This window comes from Musca domestica, unplaced genomic scaffold, assembly GCF_030504385.1.
Source record: "Musca domestica strain aabys unplaced genomic scaffold, Musca_domestica.polishedcontigs.V.1.1 31, whole genome shotgun sequence".
NCBI classification, from domain to species: domain Eukaryota; kingdom Metazoa; phylum Arthropoda; class Insecta; order Diptera; family Muscidae; genus Musca; species Musca domestica.
In genome coordinates this window covers 5,484,288-5,506,837 of record NW_026712309.1, presented here as the reverse complement: position 1 = coordinate 5,506,837, position 22,550 = coordinate 5,484,288, and the positions used below count along the sequence as shown (strand labels likewise).

The following is a 22,550-nucleotide window of genomic DNA, read 5'->3' as shown; positions in this document are numbered from 1 at the left end:
GCGACACTTTTGATGCCAACTGTATATTTCCATAATACAGTAACAGTAGAATAGGATGAACGTTGCCCTATTTCGTTTTATTCAATAAAAATACCTTGATAGGAAAACGCCAATGACAATGCAGCATTAAAAGAGAGTAAACATATTCATAATGAAATATTAAAAATCATTATTTAATGCCAATTTCCTTTTCTTAACAATCAACAAATTAACGTTTAAGCTTTTTATACCCTCCACCACACTGTGGATGGTATATTAACTTTGTCATTCCTTTTGTAACTGCTCGAACTACTCATGTATATTCCTGATTATGTGTGTCTTTCTGTCTGTCCGTCTGTCTGTTGTAATCACGCTATCTTATGAACGAATTAAGATAGAAGGCAGTATTTTCAAAATTTTAGCAACATTTCAAATTTTGTATTTAAAGTTCGTAATAGGAATTACAGCCTATAACAAACAAGTAAAAAAGCTTTAATGACAAACAAACAAGTAAAAAAGCTTGAATATCCTCCACCATTTGAAACGAATTTGGCAATTTTCAAAAAACTTTTGTCATAAGCCATTACAATAATCAAATGCGAAACTTGGACCCTCACACACAATTTTCTGTCTTAGGCTGTAGTATCCATTACGAACCTCAAATACCAAATTTGAAACAATTCCGGTAAATAATATCGCTAAAATCATCAAAATACCGAATATCGGGAGGTATCGTTATATGGAGGCTATACCAAAACGTGGACCTACATAGCCCATTTTCAATACCAAAAGTCCTGCATACATAATATACATTTGAGTAAAATTCAATCATTTCGTTCGGAAGCTAGAGTGAGTTCCACAGACGGACGGACATCGCTAAATCGACATAGTATTGCACGGTTTTCCTTCTTAATTCTAATATGACATTAATATGCCTAGCCATGATGTCAAGCTGCTTATGTACTCACACATTAAATCCCAATAACAAAAAGTCTTGAAACATTGAAAAATAGTTAAATTTTCAATAGATAAATCTGCCGGCAGGAAAGAGCTATATACAGCTCTTATCATGTACATACATATGTTGTGAATCCAAATGAGGATGAATATTTAATGAGTAAATAACTTCGGAATCCATGCATACATTAAACATAAACATACATAATTGTAAACAATATTGTTCACAAATTAAAGCATCTAAATAAATTCTTATAGAAGCGAATTTCGAAAACAAGTACAAAATGATTCTTTTTCGGATTAAAGTCCTCAATTCGTATAGATGGGACCTCGTGAGAAACTTCGTCACACTTTGGTTTTGTAGTTTACTACGCAACAGGGATGAAAAATTCAATACAGTGACATTTTTGTCAATGCTATTTGACTCTTAAAAGTACCAAAATGGCTTCGCGAGCAGCACAACTTTACAATATGTCAAAACTTTCCCGCATTAATTCCATCATAGGGAAATTCAAGTGTTCAGACCCTGTTAAAATTGCCAGTCCCAAATATATTTGTAGCTGGATATCACCCTACACGTTCTTTTATGAAAAAGCTGGGCAACTTTTTCCGTAGTGATCTTTAGAACTCTAATAATGACAGGAATTTGGATTAAATACTGCTATTACTAGATATATCTCAAACCACTAACTTTAGAAGAACAAGGGTCTTGCTACAGTTCATTATCAGTATTATGCTTATACATATAAAGAGCCGAACAGAGATATTTAAAATCAGAAATTATTTGCTGACAAAAATAAGTTGAACCAAAAAGGACATGCATTTTTAAGAAACCTCCCCAATATGAGGGGATAAATGCCCCAAAATGACTCAATATGTTATACTAGCTGAACCCGGCGCGCTTCGATACTCCTTTTGCTTTTATAGCATTCAAAGTTTTACATAAAAATATTTGTTGGTATAATAAATAAATAAATGAAACAAATTCAAAAATTTTAAAATAAAATTAAACAAACAAATAGCTCGTCTCCCAACCCGTGAACATGCCAGGAACAGCTGACAATGAGAAAAGCAGGAACATGCCAAATTTTGTCCGCATACACTAAGGGTTTGTCCTTCGGATTTATTAATTTCGTAGCAAATAACAATCGTGAAGGAAACTGCAATCTTTTGAAGTTGAGTGGAATTTCTGTTGCAATTCGAGGTAGCAACATTCTCCCCCGTAATAATCGTATCCTCAATTAAATTGTTGTGTAGTTTTTTACTGTTAGTCTAATACCATTGCAGAGGCTTTGTCGGTCAATGCTTCTTCATAAAATCATATCCCAATCTGAAACGATATCAATATAATTTGACAAAATTTAATTTCACACCAAATTCCGTCACATCTTCTATATTTAATTGAAATTGGAGATACATACTGTGTTTGGTGCATCAAATATGTGAAATCGGCCGAGAATATATATGGGAGCTATATCCAAATCTCAATCGAATTCTAATGAATTTGGAAATTATTATTGTAACCAAATTCCGCCACACATTCTGAATTTCATTGGAATCAGACATACATATCGCTGTTTTTGTAAGAAGCCAAGGAGTTTTCTGTGGTTTAAAGAGTTGTGCCCACAACGAATTTTATGTACAATTTTTTGGCGGACTTCATTGTTTATATTGAGCACACCTTTTTTTGAAATTCGACCCTCCAGTATTTTTTTAACAGATGATCTGTTTCATTGCCAAAAAGTGCAAGAACTTACACCGCAACAGAAAGAAAATAGACTCAAAAGAGCTAAAGAGTTGCTTCGCTTGGCTGAAAGTGGTGAAATGCCGAATTTGGTTTTCTCCGATGAGAAAACATTCGTTGTCCAGTAGTTTGTAATCAAACAAAATGATCGTGTTTACTTGCCAAAGAACTCAAGCGACGGCCATGGTGATGGTGTGGGCCGCTATAACAGCCGATGGGCGCTCTCCGCTCGTATTATTCGACCGTGGCATCAAAATAAATTCGGCATTTATCGCGAAAATATTCTGGAGGGTCTATTAAAGCCTTGGGCACGCAAACATTTTGGCCGCAGACCTTGGACATTCCAACAGGACTCAGCACCATCGCACTCGGCACGCGCCACCCAAGAATGGTTACAAAATGAGGTCCCTCGCTTCATTTCCAGCGCATAATGGCCACCAAAATCTCCGGATACCAATCCGTTGGGCTATTGTGTCTGGAGTATTTTGGAAAGCAAGGTTGGCTCTAAAAAATGCCAAAGTATCGATCACCTAAAGCAAGCGTTTCGCCGGGAATGGGCCAAAATACCGCAGAGCAACATTCGGAAAGCGTGTGACGGTTTCATTGGCCGATTGAAAGCCATAATTCGTGCCAAAGGTGAGAAATGCGAACAAATCTAAACTTATTCTAAAAGTTGATAATATTTCCTACTTTTTTTCTTCCATTCAATAAAATTAAAAAAAAAAATTAAAAATTATGGCGTTTGACTTGGTTGCAGGTTTTTTATCTCACCCTGTATGGTAAACAATACACATAAAATCGGATGAAGATGTATATCGAAAGTATATAACAATCTGAACCGATCTCGGTAAAATTTGGCAAAGGAATTTTCGATCTGCATCTGATGTCCTGTATCAAATATCATTGTTGTGGAGTGCATATTACGCATATAAGGGACTTTAACACTAAATCGGATAAAACGTATATATGGGAGCTATAGATATATCTGAACCGGTTTTCACCTAAATTTTAAAGTACTTGCTTCTAGACTGAATTATCTTGGATGTGCCAGAATTCAGGTTATATGAGCTGATATTAGCCATTTGGTGCGTAATTAAATCGAAATCGATTGAGGATACACATAAAAGGGAGCTATATCCAAATCTGATCAGTTCTCAATATGATTTGACAGAATTATTTTTAAGCTCTATAAATTATATGGTACCAAATATCATTCTTGTGTAGTGCATATTACATATATGAGCGACTTAAAACCCCAAATCGTATAAAACATATATACTGGAGCTATATCTGAACCGTTTTCACCAAATCGTATGTACTTCCTTCTAGTCGGTTGTGCAAAAATTCAGGTCATTTTGAACTGAAATTGGTCATTTGATGCACAATTAAACCGAAATCGGTTAAAGATATATATGTGAGCTATATCGAAACTTGAACCGATTCTCACCAAGTTCAATAGGGTTCATTCATGGGTCAAACAAATATTTGCTCTTTCCCAGAACCTGTAATAATCTACTAGTTTTGCAATTTGAAATTCAAAAAATCGGTTATCACAGTAAAAAGTTTTACATCCTAGCAGATTTGGAACAGAGCAATTGTTTGGAAAATTTCATCTCAACCGGAATTTAAACGTGACCTGCATTTTGTTCACAAAAATACGTGGACAGACGGACGGAGAATCAGACAGACTGACATGACATAATCGACTAAGAAACTGATTATATGAAGATCCTCAAAGAAGAATTGGGTTGTGGTATTTAAACTACATGTAAAGAACATAAGATGAGAGTGAAATCGGCTGGCTTTTTTGTAAAATAACAAAGGGGTGTAGAGTTAAAAAGTATAGATTAAGGGCTGAAATTGAAATAAGTCAACCTAAAGCGCATTTTTTTTTTTTTTTTACGAAAAAGCCAGTCATCGGCTGGCTTTTTTTTTTTTTTGTACTTCATACGTTGTCAAGTGTGTTGGTGGAACACGAAGTGTTCATTCACCAGTGCTAGTTGTTGGTTACTTGAAACCATATAAAAGTACTCTCTTTATTTCTCTTCTTTTTACATGAGGATACATATGTGTTAGTGCATCTAAGTATACATGAATATACGTATAAACAAAGCTTTTGTTTTTTTTTTTTTTTTTTTGAAAGGAGTGTAGCAAAACAAAACAAGAAAAGCAATATTTTGATTTTGACAGGATAAAAAGATTAATTGATTTCATAAAACAATTTTACATTTGCTAATGAAATTCAGGAGATCATCTATGAGTTGAAAATCTTTGGCCATGAGGACATCCGGTAAGTTATTGTGTGTTTTAAAAAGGTTGTGTTCATTTCTTTCTCTATTAAATTTCTTGCAGTGGAAGATAATGTGATTTTCATCCTCGATCACATTGCAGGTCTCGCATAAACTGGAGTTGGAAATACCAACACGGTGAAAATATTTTTTGGTATATGTATGTCCAGTAAAAAGTCTATTAATGATTTTTATGTTTTCAGGTTTCATGCTAGAGTTTTTATACCATGGTTGTTTGGGAGGATTTGGGAAGAAGCGGAAGAAATAAGATCCTTTGTGCAGAGAAGTTTCTTTGAAACGTTCAACAAAATCGTTCCAGAGATTTGCTTCAATCTTTTGGATTGCATCTGTGACCGAGAGTTCGTATGGTATAACACATCCAGCTTCCGTAGCTTGTTTTGCATAGAAATCGGCAGTTTCATTTAAGGAAATTCCAACATGTGATGGAACCCAAATAAAAGTCACTTTGCATATAGATGAGTTATTAATTTTTTGTATTATGTTGTATGTGGTGTAATTGTTGGAGGAGTTATCTTGTAAAAGAAGACACGCATTTTTACTGTCTGTGAAGATCGCAGCCATGCTGATTCCGTCTTCAATTATTATATCTATAGCTTTTTCTATAGCTCGTAGTTCTCCAGCTAGAGAAGATAACTTTTCTTCGATTTTAAATAAGAAGTTCTGACTTGAGGATATGTTACAGACAGCGCATCCTGTGTTATTATTTGTTACCGAGGCATCTGTTGCCCAAATGGAAACCCCTTGAGATTTTAGCTCGTTAAACATTTTGCGAAAATGAGATTGTATGCACTCAGAAGCAACATCATTTTTTGAGAAATTAAAAATGTTTAGTTTTGTCTCAATTTTTGACGATTTTACGTTGTAACCAATTCTTGTTTTATCAAATATGTTTTTGAAATTGTTGTAGACGTATCCAATGCTCGTTTTCTGAGATGAGTTCGTTGTGAAGTAATCATATAGAGAAAGATTATAAATTTTTAATCTTAACAACTCTTTAGCCGCAAGCTGTTGGGCTCTTAAATCCGTTGGAAGAATACCAGCGAGAGCACATACAACATGATTTGGCGTTGATGGCACCAGTCCCAAGTTTCTTCTTAAAAGTTGATTTTGAAAAGAAGTTAATTTTTTATTTATGTATGCTGGTCTGTGAGCCATTGATGATATTGCATATTCTGTCTTGGAAAAAATCAGAGATTTACTTAAATTTACTGCTTTTGCTGGATGTAATCCTTTCTTTGGGCCAGTTACCATCTTTAGAGCGTTTAAAGTGTTTTTGCAAGATAGTATCACCTCATCGTAATGTTCTTTCAAGGACAGACTGTTTTTAATGTGTCTACCCAAAAATTTTATGGATGTTACAACTTTAACCTGGTTTCCATTGATCATGACATGAGGTTTCTTACGGCCTCCTTTGGCAACATACATAACAGCTGTTTTTTCTATATTGACGCTAAGGTTTAATTTCATAAGTAAGTTGACGAAATTACTTGCTTTTTTTTGTAAAATTCTATTTGCCAGATCAAAGTCGAAGTCGTGAACTAATAGAATGAAGTCATCAGCGTATTGAAAAAGATTAGTGTTCCCATCTGAAATACCATGCAGGCCTAGTGTGTATAAATTAAACAGAGTTGGGCTTAAACAACTTCCTTGAGGAATGCCATTGTAAATATTTAGCAGGGAGTTTCCCATTCTGAGTGTTCTTTTGCATAGAAAGTTTAGGATCCAAGTTCTGATTTGCTCGGGAATATCCAATTGTTGCAAGATCATTCGTAGACAGCTGATGTCTACACATTCATAGGCCTTAGATACATCCATTGATAGTATAACAACTTTCTCATTTCTTTCCTTGTGAAAGTTTATTGTGTGAAGAATGTCGTTGATGCATGTTGATGTAGATACGTGTTTCCTATAGGCATATGATCTATGTGGAAGCAATTTGTTATCATCAATATAGAGATTTAGGCGTTGCTTTACCATTAGATTTATTATTTTTGCAAAAACAGAAATCAAGGCAATTGGCCTGAAATTAGTTGGAATATCCAGATCTTTGTCTTTTTTGGGAATGGGCACAATTTTGATTTCTCTCCATTCATCAAGATAATTGCAGTTTCTCCATAATTTATTATATGCGACTAAAAGATGGTGTTTGGATTGTATGGAAAGATTATTTACCATTTCATATGTTATGCCATCCAGGCCAGCTGCAGATGGCTTCTTCTTCATATCAAGAACTTTTTGTAGCTCTGCAAATGAAAAAACATCGGATTTTTTTAAGTATTCGTCATTGAAAATATTTTGATTGTTATTTGGAACTTGGTCCTTCAAATGTTGTAGAAAGACGATATTGTTGTCGGAACACCACTTTGAATGAGTTTGATTTTCAAAAAAGGACTTACATCCCTTGATGTAGCGGAAAAGAGACTTTGAGTTTGAGATGGTGTTTAACTCATTGATTTTGGAAACTTGTGCAAGGGCTTTGGCTTTTTTAACGGCATTTCTGAAATTATTTTTAGCTTCTATAGCATTTAAGGCATTTTCAGTATTTTTATAGCTTTCGAACTTTTTCTCAGCGGCATCTTTGAGACGAAGTAATCTTTTTAGATCCTCGTTCCACCATGAATTGAATTTTGTTTTCGGTCCAATAGCAAAAGTAGAATTCTTTACTTGATGACTTAACTCTGATTGTATTGTATGCATATCCGTTCCTATATGAAGATTGCATATATTATTCAAAAGGTGTTTTTTTGCAAGAAAGGTTTTTTCTTTATGTTTAATATTACTAATATCTAGTAGTATTGGCTTATGATGACTACCACCGATAGTAATGTTTTGCACCTTCCATGTAAAATGGTATGCCGAGTTAGTAAAAGTGAGATCCAGGACAGAACCAGGAGAATTGTCATACAAATTTTTCTTGAAAGTTGCAGAACCATCATTAATGCATCGGAATATTGAACCATCAAACAAAGTTTTCACAGTCGAACCACGAACAGTGTCAAAGATATCTCCGTAATCTCTGCATCTTGCATTAAAATCTCCAGCTATGAACACGTTTGGTTTTCCTTCAAGCAGTGTAAAAAGTTTAGATAATTCTCTCTTTAAATGATTGGATTTAACAGAATGAGGAAAATATACTGATACGAAGGTGAAATTGGGGCATAGATTAGTGGTTTCACAGACCAAAATGTCCAAATCCGTATTGAAAGAGATTTTTTTCATAAAAATATTGTTCTTATGTAAAAAGGCTACACCACCATAATTATCGCTTCGTTTTTTGCAAATCAAATTGTAATTCCTTAGGAAAGAGTTGTTATTTTTTTCGTTGACCTTAAAAATTTCACTTAGTATACAGATGTCCACTGATAAATTATTTATGTATAATTCGAGATAGTTTTTGTTTTTACTAAGACTTTGAATGTTGTACTGCAAAATTTTCATTGTTTTTATTTGGGGGAACTTCAGAGTTTCCTTCTGAAGCTATCTTTAGTGCACTTGCAAAACAGTTTAACATGTCTAATCCTTCACTGCAATTGGCCTCTGATAAAATAATTGCCATTTGATTTGTAAAAGATGATATCATTTTTTCATATTCCGTAACTTTAGAAAAATTTCTAAAATCATATGATGGTTTGCTGGGAGTTATATTTTCTTCGTCTCCTGTTACGTGGATCCGTTTCGGAACCGAAGATACCACTTTACTATATTTAGTTTTTGTTAATTTCCGATTTAGCTCCTCATCCAGTGATTTGCGTACAGGCTTAGTCATTGTAGAAATCAAAGGAAAATCGTTCTCATATTGTGGGTCATCAAAAATTGCATAATAATTGGGCTTGCTTTTGCGAATAATTTCATTTCTGGACAAATTTGAGATAGCCATAGCCTCCCTAATATTTTTTTCCTCGGTGTACTTGGGACATTTTTTTGATTCCATGGCATTATGTTTATCGTCGTTACATAAAATACATCTGGGCATAGAACAAAAGTTATTGCATTTAGTGGTTGAGAGACAAAAGTCGCATTTTAATTCGCCACAATTATTAGGACAATCTATCTTCCTTCCACAGTGAAGACATCTTTTATATGATCGACATCTAATTGCTATGTGGCCCAGACGGCCGCAGTTTTTGCAAAGACGTGTAGGTGGGGTATACAATTCACATTCAGCTAAACAATTGAACATTCGTATTTGTTTTACCATGAAGTTCGCTACAATTCCTATTTTAATTGTTTGTGATGGGACGTATTGTCCATTTTCGTTCTTATAATTGAAACGGTATACAGACACCGCTTTAAAATCATTATCGCTGTTATTGATTTGATCTATGATCATTTTGCCGCTGAAAAAAGTAGGTACCGATTTTACAACATAAAATTTTTGCACAAATGTATCCGGTATAAATGCATTAAGGCCAATTTGCTTTACTTTCGAATCCAAAACAAAACTATTCGCTGAATCGCTGTTGTTGAAAGTTAAACGGAAAGTCTTGTATGCTATGTTTTTTGAAACAAAATGATAATTTATGTTTGCATTAGTTAGCTTTGCATATAAATGAAGCTCAGAATTTTTCCTCTTTGAGCTGATGGGTTCATCAGTCTTAACTAATACATAAAAAGGACCAGGATGCAGTTTGTTGTAGAGAATCTGTGTATTTTGATATGTTTTGTAGTTGTGAAAATCTTCTTGATTGGTGTTAGTTGTGGCCGCTATGGGAGTGGGATGGTTGGAGTGTGAGTTGTTGGGATGAATGGATTGTGAAATGATGGATTTATCGGTGTTGGCGCTATTGTTTGGATTATTGGGATTGGATCTATTTGTGTTGGAAATAATGGTATTGGGATAATTGGTAGTGGGGTTATTAGTATTTTTAGAAATAATTTCATTTGTATCATTGTTTTGATGACTGGTGTCTTCAGTAACTTGTGCAGCTGTAGATGTTGTTGGTGTTGGTGAACTCGTTTCCGAAACAAAAACCATTTTGTTTTTTATTGTTGTTGGTGTTTGAAGATTTTTAAACTTCTTGCTGTCCGGGTTACTTCCAGCCTCATATTTCCTCCTCGGCAAAAAACGAGGAGGTGGGTCCTCGTCATCCATCCGGTGAGTTGGAAAAACACTTTTCTTCAGAAAAAGAAATTGTTTCAATAATATAAAAAGAAACCAAAAAACGATTTGTTTTGTATGAAAATGTTACTGCAGTGTGTGTGTATGTGTGAGTAAACAAAAGACAAAGCAAAAAAGTCTTGGTTGCGACCGGCGCGAAAAAGTCTATCGTCAACAAAAGTTGAATAGCGACTGCATCGGCTGGCTTCTTCGTAGAGGAACAAAGGAGTTTTAGGTTGACTTAGTTCGATTTTGGTCTTAGGTTTCTTTGTTCTTTTCCGAAGAAAGAACAATAAAGTTATTTGATTTCAAATAACTATTATAATGACATTGCTAATATTGTCAACAATTAAAATTTGTAATCAGCTGTTCCCTATGTCCTACCTACCTTCAAAAATGGGTTAGATATATAAACCCAGTGGGTTCAATAGTATAAACGCGCTATTGTCATACTTATCATAACATCTCATGTCTGCGTATCTTTGAAGCTCACCTCTAACAACTTTACATTTAATGTAACACACATGCATATTTTTCCTGACATTGGTTAAATGAAGCGTAAATGTTAAACAAAATCAAAACAATCAATACGGTGAAAATGACTGAATGGCTGACAATGGCTAAACGCGTAGTTGGTTGCTTGAATGATCTGCTTAACACGAGCCATAGGCATTTATCACTTCCATTCAAAACGGAGTCGACCGACCACAAGTGACACACACGCTCTTAATGTCAATGGCAAAGCGGTAAATGTAGTAACTCCGTTGGAATGAAAACCGCCACAATGGAAGCTGGACGTGCACAAAACAAATTGCTGAGACTTGCATGAACTTCAGGCATAGCAAACTATGAAAGAAATAGTAACAAAAATGGAAACTAATGAATTGGTTGTTGGTTGGTTGGTTGATGGCGAATGAAGGACACCGTCACATTAACATCATGTCATATTCATGATTCGTGGATGGAGAACCTACAACTCACATATCGTCGAATGAATGTGACAGCGGTGATGGTGACGATGATATATCACGTGTACGTACTGTGTGCCTGCGTAGAATGCCAGCCGCCAGAGTCTTCTTTTCAGCGCTGTTTCAGGAGAATTGTGGCATTCTGCTGCCTAAATACGGATCTTAAATATTGTTCGTGCTGTGCCACCGTTTGTGGCACAACATCCAACTCGCACACACACACACGGACACACTTGAGCGTACATATGATAGGGCACTTTGAAATCTTAACACCGTTTCGAATGTCGAATGTTCAGTAGGTACTTAAATGGTGTTGCGTAATTTTATGTGCTCGTCGCTCGTCTGTTATTTTTGCTACAAAATTGTGGCACGTCTTCATCGTGACGCCGATGCTGATCGTAATGATTGCAATGATGATTGTTCGCTCGCTCGCGCAGAAAAGCGCAGCAGGCGAACGAACTTCAAGAAGCATCATAATTTGTTACTCTCTATAATTGTTTACTAAAACATTGTTTGTTCGAGCAGTTCGTCAGCGATTTGAGAACGATGCATGAAAATTAACTGAATGGTACTGAAGGAATAGCTGCTGTCACATCTGTGTCATAACATCGAAAGAATTAACAAGCAATAAATCAGTCACGTGCAAAAGCGGATCTGAGGGTATGTTAGCAACTTTGTTTTTCCTCTTTAAGTGTATTGGGCATTAAATGTTATCTAAACAATCCTTTTATCCGTTGGTCTGGTTCAGAATTGAAAGGATGTATAAGTTTTTACTACGATAACCGATTTTCCCTTTATGATATTGAAAAACAATTTAAAACTAGTAGACTCTTAGAGGTACTAAAACAAAGCACTCTCACTCACTCTTCACTCTCTTAATAAGAACTTGTTTGCTTAATCCGGAACATTATCTATATACTGGTTATGGTAGAACAGCTTCGTAAAACTACAGAAATACAGCCTTTACCAGCATTATGTTAGAATTAATAAAAATTATATGCAACAAGATGTTTTCATTTATAAATACCTAATTTTTAAGATGAATTAAACAGCGCGACAAAAGAATGAAATGCATCTCGTTAATATCGTTCATTTTTTTTTTTTTCAAAATAATAAATACATTTACAAATGCTCTGTTCCAGAAACTACAAGAATCTACTAGTTTAGCAATTTTCCTCGATATCATAAAGGGAAAATCGTAGTAACCTATTTTTATACCCTTCACCTTGGAAAGGAGGGTATATTAACTTTGTCATTTCGTTTGTAACATCCCTAAATATTCATCGTAGACCCCATAAAGTATATATATTCATAATCAGCATAAAATTCTAAGTCTGTCTGTCGAAATCACGATACAGCCCACATTATTTGACGTACAGCTCCAAAATTTAGCAGAGCAATTTGTATTTTGTCTAGGATGGTTGGTATTGAAAATGAGATATATCGGTCCACATTCTGGTATAGTCCCCATATAACGGTACCTCCCGATATTCGGTATTTTGATGATTTATGCCACATTTTTCACGGATTTGTCTGAAAATTGGTATTTGTAGGTCATAACGGGTCCCTGTGCGTGTGGCAAAACATTGCATGTATAGGTCCACGTTTTGGTATAGCCCCCATATAGAGGTATTTCCCGATATTCGGTATTTTAATTTTTTTGCCACATTTTTTCACGGATTTGTCTGAAAATTGGTACTTGTTGGTCATAATGGGTTCCAGCTCCTGTGGCGAAACTTTGCATGTATGGGTACATGATTTGGTATAGCCCCCATATAAAGGCACCTCCTGATATTCGATATTTAAATTTTTTGCCACATATTTTCACATTTTTTATTTGGGGACTATACCAAAACGATATATCTCATTTCCAATACCAACCATACTAGGCACAATTCAAATTGTTCTGCTAATTTTTGACGCTCTACGTCAAATAATGTGGTCTGTATCGTGATTTTAACAGACGGATAGACAGACAGACAGACATCGACATAGACTTTTATGCTGATTTTGAAAATATATACTTTATGACAAAGTTAATATATCCTCCTTTCCAAGGTGGAGGGTATAAAAGTAATTTTGACAACTAGTTTCGAATCGAAAATTATAAACAAAAAAATAATTTTTACTTATAATTTGGAACAAATGCCGTTCATTTACAACTCACATGGCTTCAAAAGCATTAATTTGAAATGCCTACACATCTGGACCATTGTAATTGCAGAGGCGATTATCTGATCTGATTTGTTACTTTAATCTGGCTTGATGTCAATATCCCAACCGTCAGTTGGTCATTACAATTTAATACGCATCCAAATGTATGCTATTTTGTCAATAGGAAAAAATGAAATAACAGCGTTAATAGCATACAACTAGCATCCGATTTAGATGAGTCGTATTGCTATTACAAAGTCCATATTAGAATTAAAGAACAAAACAAAGTATAATAAAATGTGTCCATCGCACTTGCATCTATATCGGATGTCAATAGATTTATAACCCATCCAGCCTTCGTTTACAATGTCGGTAGATTTCAGACCCATCCACCATTCGCTTACATTGTCGGTAGATTTCGGACTCGTCTGACGGCCTAGGTCATCGCTGTGTAAATGTTAGTAGAAATTGTATACAGGCTTTGGATGAGTGGCACCTACATTGTCAGTGGTCTCAGTTGAAAAATGTATGTGCAAAAAAAAATTCGCTGGGATATTTCTTTTTCTTTTGTTACCTTTCCCAAATGAGTTTCAAAAAATGGAAAATAAGTATAATCTCATCTTAAGTGAATGGATTGCCCGATAAAATACAAATCTGCAAAAGTAGACAATATTGTCTGGACCTTTCTGTACCTGCCTCACGAAAATCCGGCCAAACGGATCTAAAGTGTATAGATTACCCGATAAAATTAAAATCTGCGAAAATAGATATTATCTGGCCCTTTCCTTCTTGTAACCGCCTCACGGACATTCAACAGGTAATCGCATCGACGAATTGCTACAACAAAGAAATTTTTGTGGCACCCTTAAATGTCAAAATTGGCATCTACGACGAAAAAAATAGATTCGCCATGACATTTTAAGTTTGCGGCAAATTTGTTTCAGCCAATCAGAAACGAGGTGTTTCTTTACATTTTATTTTGTGTGCCTCTCGTCGTAATCACCACAAGAACGGTGATATTCCTGTTGCGGTTCCCTCTTCGTTCGATGTTAAACCCTTTCCAGAGGATGCTCCACCATCTTGGCCCCTCTATTGGAAAAGAAAGTAAAACCTGACCGGCCGCCTAAAAACTATAAACGTACTCTTAAATTATATGAAATATTAGAAAAAGATACTTTTAATGAAGAAGACATAAACAAATTTTGTGTTGCATTCATTTAGGGGCGAATTCAGCATTACAACTACTTGTTGTGACATCTAAAGGTGCCGTCAGCTGGGGTAATGCGACTATCTATTAGATCTACCTTGCTCACTACTGAACTTGCAAGAATCTACAAGTTTTTTTTCATGGTAGAAGAATACAGGTAGATGCTTCAACACTCGCGAACATTACACATGTGAAAAATATTTACAAATGTCTCCAAAAATAAGTGCATTTTTAAAGATTTTCTTATACGGTTGGTATAATATGTGATTTTCAAAAAATTTCACTAATTTAAATAATTTTTATTCAAAATGTAGAATTCTACAAATGTCTTGACAGTTTATTGTACTAGCAGCTATGTTGATGCGCCTACCTGTACCATTTTATTATGAGTTTTTTATACCATTAAGGAAAAATCAGTTATCGTAGCAATATATATTATTTTTATATTCTTGCGGGTTCTGGAACAAAGCAATTGCTTTGATTTAGGGATAAATTTTTCTCCGAAAATGTCTTTCTTTATCATGTTATTTTTGGTGTTCCTTTAACTGTTTTCAAATTGCAGATTAACTCATAGATACGTCTTATATTTTAATTACGAATAAAGCATTTCTTATACATTTCCACTATATAATAACAGCGAAGTTATGCCGTATGAACATGTTATACATATTCAAAAGTAACGGAATTAATCGATGTGCGCTACAAATCGAATTGATACAAAAATAACATATCGATACTAACATCGATAGTTTGCCAGCGCTAATACTCATATTTGCGAAAAATTAGCAGATTGATTTTTCAAATAGACTTGTTTTGTTGAAGATTACCGGTAGGAAGTCGAAAGAAACATGTTTGCTCTCAGCCGTAATGTCAGCAATGTAGCCAAGTAAGTTTGATAATAAACTGATAATTAGGAGTAGTGTCAAAACAGTAAGGGCATTTTGGGAAACGGGACTATGTGATTACATAAATCCGAAGCCCTAGAACCCGAAAGTGCCTGTGTATTCGTAATGTGTGCTGCATGCATGTGCATAAAATTCTATAATTTTCTTTCAACAGAAATGCCGTACGAGGCAAACACACTTTGCCCAAGCTGCCATACGACTATGCAGCTTTGGAACCCATTGTATGTCGGGAAATTATGGAATTACATCATACCAAACATCACCAGACCTATGTCAACAACTTGAATGCTGCCGAAGAACAATTGGCCGAAGCCCAGAGCAAAAATGATGTCACCAAGATCATCTCTTTGGCTCCTGCTTTGCGTTTCAATGGTGGTGGACACATCAACCACTCAATCTTCTGGCAAAACTTGACCAGCGAAAGAACTGAACCTTCTGCTGATTTGAAGAAGGCAATTGAATCCCAATGGAAGAGTTTGGATGCTTTCAAAAAAGAAATGACCGCTCTTACCGTTGCTGTTCAAGGTTCTGGCTGGGGATGGTTGGGTTACAACAAGAAAACTCAAAAATTGCAAATTGTTGCCATGTCAAATCAAGATCCTTTGGAAGCTAGCACTGGTGAGTATAAAAGTGATGTTCAAATGATTGAAATCCGTTGTAATGAATGTATCTGTTCCACACAAAAGGTTTGGTACCATTGTTTGGCATTGATGTCTGGGAACATGCCTACTATTTGCAATACAAAAACCTACGCCCCTCTTATGTGGAAGCTGTATGGGACATTGCCAACTGGAATGATATCTCCAAACGTTTCGCCGACGCCAAGTAAGAAGCAGCGCAGGCGTTGTTTTCGAATAAAGCACTGTCAATATCATCTTAAACCAGTTATAGGATAAACAAGTAATGTTTGTAACACATTATGTGATCATTCGAAGAATTAAAATATATACATATTAGCAAATACTACAAAGAAGTTTTGAATGGTGATATAACCAAGGGTAATGGTTAATTGGGAATAATAGTAGAATATTATTAGAGTTTTCGGATCTTAAATTGAGACCTTTTTATGAATATAAGCGTGGATAAATGTATATACATACTGTATGTTGAATACATTATAGATTTAGCTTACTTTTTTGAAGTGACTTTCTAGTCCTTAGGCTAGAGCAGCTAGCCAGGGTCTAATGGTAGGAGTAGAAATGTATTTCTTTTGAGACAGAAAGAGAATTACAGTGGTTTTGATAATGCGCCCTATGGTTGAGGTAATATTGGCATGAACTTATAAACTTACTTATTCAGGAAGATATCATTTCGACTAAAATGTTTGTCTTATTACCTCAGGTATATATAAATCTTATTAATCTATTCGATTGGACTCGTATTAATTAGCTCTCCTTTAAGTAGAGACATAAATTGTTTTGTGAAATAAATTCCTGTATTAAATATAAAACAGATGGAATATATACTATTTGTGCAATAAATCTACTATGTGTGAAAAACTTTTATATTGATCCAGCCATCCTTCCACTTCTCCAACAGGGGATGAATATTCTCCAAGCGAATCTCGTAATATATATATTAGCGTTCGAAAATCGGGTGTCTTCACGAAATATAACCGAAAAATCTGGCATACTTTCTACTGTTTTATATTCATCAAACCCACACAATATATACAAATATGGACCAAATGGATGATGAATTGTACGTATAAAATTTACGTTTTCCGAGCTACCATATCTAAGAGAATGTGTGGGTTATCAATTCGTTTATAAAATTTGCAAACTAACTTGTATGAATCGTTACAAACAAATTCTATACGGATTGCTTTAGTCCCCGGTCATGGTAGAATTACAAGGTAACCCTTTCAGGCCAGCTGGTATCAATTTGATATGTCAAAAAATTGTTGTAATTTGAATTCGCCTTCATTTACACATAAGAAAATTGTTGCATGATTTCAAACTTTAACAATGCTATTGATAGAAAATCGAGATTTTACATTTTTATAGAGTATGAGGGAAAAAGTGTATATTCAACATATGGTAGGCATAGGTAATATGGAGATCTAAAATTCGTGGATATTTGAAATAAGTGAAACAGGGAATCAATTTCATTTAGGAAATAAACCGATACATGGAATTTCATCATCTTATTTGTACGGATTTTCAACTATGTTATACACTATAGGTCTTCAACAGTGAAAGGTGAATGATCCAAATCTTAAGTAAGCCTGAGGAGTAAATATACCTCATATAAATATATAAAGTACCTTTTAGGTAGCATGTCACTACAGCGAGAAAGCTGACGATGTAGCAAAAGAAAAAAGGGTACACCCCAGAACCACCACAAAACCTAATTTTAAAGCATCAAAAATAATTTTCCGGATATTTCCTTTAAAGAACATTATCGCTGTTGAATATGAAATCAACGTTGCCAACGTTACCAAGACTGTATGCTGTGTAAGGATGATGAAGAGATAACAACGATTGGACATCTATTATCGCAAATGTCCTTCGTTGGCGCGCTGGAGACTACAATCACTCCATTTCCAGTCTATGTGATTTTCAAAAATGTTGTATTGAACGTGCTATAATCAAACCAAGATGCAGCGGCTTCAGCATTACTTTCAATCGATGTTGGAAGTTTTGAATATTTGCTTTTGTAATAGAAAAAACAACAATTTTGAAAATTTTTAATTCAATATTTTGATTGGAAAAATAATTTGCCCCAAATTTTGTACTTCAAATCAATTCGCCCTGACTACAACTTTGACATATCAAGTTTCCAAAAAAGTTGCTTTATTGTAATTTTCGCCTATGTTGCTACCTGGTATTTCTACCATGTCCCCGGTCGTTGTTTGACAAATATTTCTACATGTGAAATTAAACACTGAATTCCACCATGTTAAGGCTTTGCCTGACGTACTGCAGTCTCTTGACTCATTTCATTTTTATTTAAAATAGAAATGCAAAATATTTCTACAAATTGAAGGAACAAGTTGAGTTTAGGGGCTATTTATCGCAGGTGGGTATTTTTACCATGATTAAGGAAAAGTAATTTTTTCGTGGGGAAAATGTCCGGTTATTTGACCCGAAAGTTAGAAAACAACATCCGGTTTGTATCCGGTTCTACAAAACTGTTATCTACAAAATGGGTATCATTTGAAAGCTTATGGAATTGCCTATTGCCATCTGATAGGGTTATCCGAAGTAATGCGTAAATGCAAAATTGTTATTTCTATACTAGTACTTTTTGAAAAACCCCTAAACATTTGAAAATGGACCCATTATGGGATACTAAGATCTACATGCTTTCCAAAATGGTATCATATGTGCTGATTTCTCTTATTAGTCCAAAGATATTTGTAATGTAAATCATGAAATTAAGATTTTCTCCACCACCCAAATCCATACGAGTTTGACAGCAATATTGCAATGACCCATATCGTATTCCGGACGGATATTTCTAGATCGAATCCAAATATACTGACATGGACTTTTTCCCTTTATGATATCGAAGGAAATTGCAAAACTAGTAGATTCGTGCATATACTGGAACAGAGCCAAAGTCTTCTTCATACATAAGTTTATACACACCAACTTGTTTAAAAAATAAAACTTATTTCAATATTTTAGATAAACAAGAAATTATAGATCTTTATTGTCAAACATATAAAAACGAGTTATATACTACCTCAAGTCCACCAATAGAAAAAATAGGTTCAGACCATTCCCCGATGTTTTACCATCTTTATGGAATAGTCGTCATAAGTTCTATTGGATTATTGCATTTAGAATATAACAAGAATTTTAACAGTCAACAGGAAATACAATTTCTAGCAATTCTGGATTCTCACAAAGGACAGCTTCTCTTTTCGACGATTCTGCGACATGTCCCACAACCCAAGCACTTTGTTCTCCATTGGTAATTTTATTAAATTCCTCACAAAAGCCCTCCGAAGCGGAAGCAGGCATGGCTATTAAAAGACCACCAGAGGTTTCAACAGATTTTCCAGCTTTTAACTTAGCATATGTGTAGTTTAGTTTTTCGGCAAATCCCAAAATATTTTTAATTATAGGCAATTTTTCGATTACAAATTTCAATTCGTCCTTCTGAAATTCGGCCAGGTTTTGTGCGTGGCCAAGCAGACCAAATCCAGTCACATCAGTGGCAGCATGAGCTTCGTATTTGTGCATAAGTAAGGCAGCATTCCGATTTAGATATGTCATAGATTTCACAGCCATTTTAAAAGCCAAAATGATATCTTCCTCCGTAAAGTGCTTCAAAAGTTCTGTGTGCTTTTCGGTTTTGTCACAAAGCCAAAGATAAGCATTTGTTGCCAATTGTGTTCCCAAGGGCTTGGTTAATACCAAATGGTCTCCTGCTTTAGCGTTACTGGGCATTATAACTTCATCTTTGCTAACCACTGCCGAAGCAATGCCACCAAGCATGCACCAAGGATTAATAACGGAATGTTTAATCGTTGGACTGCATTTTGCATTGCTAGCAGCATCTCGAAAGCCCTTCATTATCAAGGGCATAATGATGTTGCGTTCCTCTTCGGCTAACTCAGTCGGAGCACTCAACACCATGTCGATCTTATCAAATTCAGTGACGCCTACGGCATAAACATCGCTCACAACATTAGCCAAAGCAATCTTGCCCATTGTGTAAGGATCATTGACCAGGGGATAGAAGAAATCGACAGTTTGAATTAAACGTATGTTGGGGTGTCTTTTCAAGGGGATTACAGCACAGTCCATTCCAGATCCAATATAATCATCGCCATGTTCTTCTCGGTCTATTGTGGGGTTGACTCTTAAAATTTCTGTACCCAATAGATACTTGTTTAAAGTATCCTGGGGTATTTTACAGCCTCACCCACGCAATGTTGAAAACTTAGTTAGTTGGAAGTCTGGCCGGAGGCCGTGTTTTTCGGGATTGAACATATTACCGGTGGGACTGTAAATAAACATAAGGAAATGAGTTTTAATGAAGTTGATTTTGTTGGGATGTTCGAATTTATAAAAAATAGTACTTTATAGACGTTGTCTATTACTTCCAATCGTTCTAAGGCGATTTTTAGCTGAATAGGATGAAATGAATAATTTACTAAAATAATGAAGTTAATGGAAAATTTTAGAAAACAGGGCGAAGTACGACTTGCCCCATAATCAATGACAAATATGTTTACATTGCTATTATCAGTTGTGTAGGCTGTATGTTTGCTTTTCAGTGTAGATTCGTGTGTTTTCTCTCATCAGAATATATAATTAATATAATTATATTTGATTAAAAATATTGGATTCAGTCCTAATTTACTGAGTAATTTCTAGATATTACTTTAATGGCTCTACGCAAAACGAGAGACACACGCACCCACCTGTTGTAGAAAAAATTATTTGACTAATGATAACATTCTAGAGAAGTTAGGAAAACAAATAAATAATAAAATCACACATGATGATTATCGGACAGTGCCGATTCAACACACTAAATTCTATGCTGCATAATAGAGATGGTAAAATGAAAGTTTTGAATATTCATTAAAGCGTACGAAATTTGAACCAATTTTTAACATTTTGCAAGACATGTTTGAAAGGAATACTTCTTGTATTATCCAAAAATGGAAGATATTTGATAAAAGCAAATATTGGCTTCAATTCTGATTAATCGATCCAGGCATAGTGAGTCTCAGTAACGTGATCCGTTACCATACAATTAATATAACATACAATGTATTTTGACAATTCGGCGGATATTATCTCTTCGTAAGATTTGTCAAATGTGACACAGTAGTAAATTTTCCATCTCTATTACATATCAGGGATATGTAGATCGACATAATCGATTTTTGGATAAATGGGTAAACAAATGAATTAGAAAATTATTTTATTGTGAAAACAAAGCATGTTCACACGGTAAATTGAATGACGTTGTTTGCTCTCAGAATCACGTACACGAACTAACCTGTTCCCACGATACGTTCGTAGTTACATCTGACAACTTCATTTATGGTTATACACAATTTTTCGTTTTTTTTTTATTTAAAGAAAAATTAATAAAAATGGCTCAATTCGAAAAAAAAATGTGAGTAAAAATACTAATATAACCAAGAATAATGTTTTATTGTTTTAGGTATCCGAAAAACTCCCAACAAATGGAGTATAATAAGTGAACGGGCTTTGTTGGAAGTGTGGGGATTATTTATGAGCCAGCTACGTGGATGTCGAAAAAATAGCCACATTCTTCAAGAAATGGCGTCCGAACTCGGGAAACATGGGTTTTCGTATACATCTCACGAAATAAAAACCAAGATGCACAACATGGCTGCGAGATTTAGGTATGTTTTTGAACATTTCAATTTGCATGAAGTTTCATTGCCTCCGACTTCGATCATGCTGGGAGGAGCTTCTGCGGATGTGTTTGTTTGCATCAAAATTCGTTCGTTATTATCCAAGGATAGGTACAATATTCTCGGAACTTGTCATTTTAAGTTAAGAATGACAGAAAGTTTGTCTTCCAACACGCTCGTTGTAGATACATATTGCAAGATGATAGCTTATTTACTTTTGAATATTTACAATATGTAACGTATGTTTTTATTTACTTTATAAAAACCATGTTTTTTATAGGAAGGAAAAGCGCCTAGTTGGTACAACCGGAGGTTCACCATCAGATTGGGAGCTATATAAAGAAATGGAAATGTTGCTAGCACCTTGCAAGACCTACAATACTGAGTTCCTCGTTTTGGACAGTGTCAATGGTAAGAATCAAATTAATAAAAAAATATATATTTGTTATTCTCACGTTGTATATTGCACAGATATTGATGCCATATTGACATGCGAAATGTCCAACTCCCCACCCTCTTCACCAATCATTCCTAGTTCCTCTTCACAATTAAATACAACTGACCTATCGTCGGAATTACCATTTACATCATCGTCGAAAAAGAGAAAAAGGGAAAAAGAGCATGCTGAAAAGGTGGAAAGAAAAATTGACATTTTAATAGAGATAGAACAAAGAAAGGAGGCTATAGAAGAGAAGAAAGAGGCTTTGTTAAGAAGCATTGTGGAAAGGGAAGCGGAAGTACAAAAGGCTTTGGTAGATTTTTTAAGAAATGCTTAAAATTGAATATATATTTATGATATGTAACGACTTTTTTTTAAACTGCTTATATTTCCTTTAATTATAGTTTGCTCTTACTATCTTAATTAAATACTTTGATT

At 34.9% G+C, this 22,550-nt stretch overlaps 4 protein-coding genes and 1 long non-coding RNA gene across 11 annotated transcripts; 3 read left to right on the top strand and 2 right to left on the bottom strand.

Annotated features, from left to right (window-relative positions):
* The first annotated feature begins 4,620 nt into the window (after positions 1-4,620).
* On the top strand, positions 4,621-5,448 carry LOC131803570 (uncharacterized). The gene is made up of 4 exons (XR_009342659.1): positions 4,621-4,751; positions 4,824-4,970; positions 5,033-5,106; positions 5,172-5,448. It is a non-coding gene; the product is annotated as an uncharacterized LOC131803570 (long non-coding RNA).
* On the bottom strand, positions 4,635-10,275 carry LOC131803569 (conserved oligomeric Golgi complex subunit 8-like). 3 transcript variants are annotated; one of them, XM_059124936.1, is made up of 2 exons: positions 9,413-10,275; positions 4,635-4,761 (listed from the first exon to the last, which is right to left on the bottom strand). In XM_059124936.1, exons 1-2 carry the CDS (start codon positions 10,079-10,081, stop codon positions 4,753-4,755), a joined length of 678 nt encoding a protein of 225 aa, XP_058980919.1. In that variant the 5' UTR covers positions 10,082-10,275; the 3' UTR covers positions 4,635-4,752. The 3 variants fall into 3 exon arrangements, with proteins under 3 accessions (XP_058980919.1, XP_058980918.1, XP_058980917.1); XM_059124935.1 differs by having other exon boundaries at positions 4,648-4,761; positions 9,185-10,275; XM_059124934.1 differs by lacking the exon at positions 4,635-4,761 and adding an exon at positions 4,856-7,232 and having other exon boundaries at positions 9,185-10,275.
* A 4,935-nt stretch (positions 10,276-15,210) lies between these two features.
* On the top strand, positions 15,211-16,282 carry SOD2 (superoxide dismutase 2, mitochondrial). Its single transcript, NM_001286887.1, is given in 3 exon segments — positions 15,211-15,302; positions 15,476-15,939; positions 16,008-16,282. Coding segments are annotated over 3 exon segments (645 nt in total). The 5' UTR covers positions 15,211-15,264; the 3' UTR covers positions 16,151-16,282.
* A 2,654-nt stretch (positions 16,283-18,936) lies between these two features.
* Positions 18,937-21,076, bottom strand: LOC101887500 (selenide, water dikinase 2). 5 transcript variants are annotated; one of them, XM_059124951.1, is made up of 2 exons: positions 21,054-21,076; positions 18,937-20,280 (listed from the first exon to the last, which is right to left on the bottom strand). In XM_059124951.1, exon 2 carries the CDS (start codon positions 20,265-20,267, stop codon positions 19,128-19,130), a length of 1,140 nt encoding a protein of 379 aa, XP_058980934.1. In that variant the 5' UTR covers positions 20,268-20,280; positions 21,054-21,076; the 3' UTR covers positions 18,937-19,127. The 5 variants fall into 5 exon arrangements, with proteins under 5 accessions (XP_058980934.1, XP_005180930.2, XP_019891396.1 ...); XM_005180873.4 differs by lacking the exon at positions 21,054-21,076 and adding an exon at positions 20,702-20,839; XM_020035837.2 differs by lacking the exon at positions 21,054-21,076 and adding an exon at positions 20,698-20,812.
* A 153-nt stretch (positions 21,077-21,229) lies between these two features.
* On the top strand, positions 21,230-22,550 carry LOC105261658 (uncharacterized). The gene is made up of 4 exons (XM_059124952.1): positions 21,230-21,408; positions 21,457-21,661; positions 21,954-22,084; positions 22,145-22,550. Exons 2-4 carry the CDS (start codon positions 21,528-21,530, stop codon positions 22,447-22,449), a joined length of 570 nt encoding a protein of 189 aa, XP_058980935.1. The 5' UTR covers positions 21,230-21,408; positions 21,457-21,527; the 3' UTR covers positions 22,450-22,550.

What these genes read in the sequence shown, in the direction of transcription:
- LOC131803569 (XM_059124934.1), bottom strand. Translation starts at nt 10,081, where the DNA reads ATGGATGACGAGGACCCACCTCCTCGTTTTTTGCCGAGGAGGAAATAT. An exon ending in GAATTGTAGCGAACTTCATG is followed by an intron (nt 7,233 to 9,184) that starts GTAAAACAAATA and finishes TTTCATTTGCAG; the next exon opens with AGCTACAAAAAGTTCTTGAT.
- LOC105261658 (XM_059124952.1), top strand. Translation starts at nt 21,528, where the DNA reads ATGAGCCAGCTACGTGGATGTCGAAAAAATAGCCACATTCTTCAAGAA. An exon ending in AACATGGCTGCGAGATTTAG is followed by an intron (nt 21,662 to 21,953) that starts GTATGTTTTTGA and finishes TGTTTTTTATAG; the next exon opens with GAAGGAAAAGCGCCTAGTTG. An exon ending in CGTTTTGGACAGTGTCAATG is followed by an intron (nt 22,085 to 22,144) that starts GTAAGAATCAAA and finishes TATATTGCACAG; the next exon opens with ATATTGATGCCATATTGACA.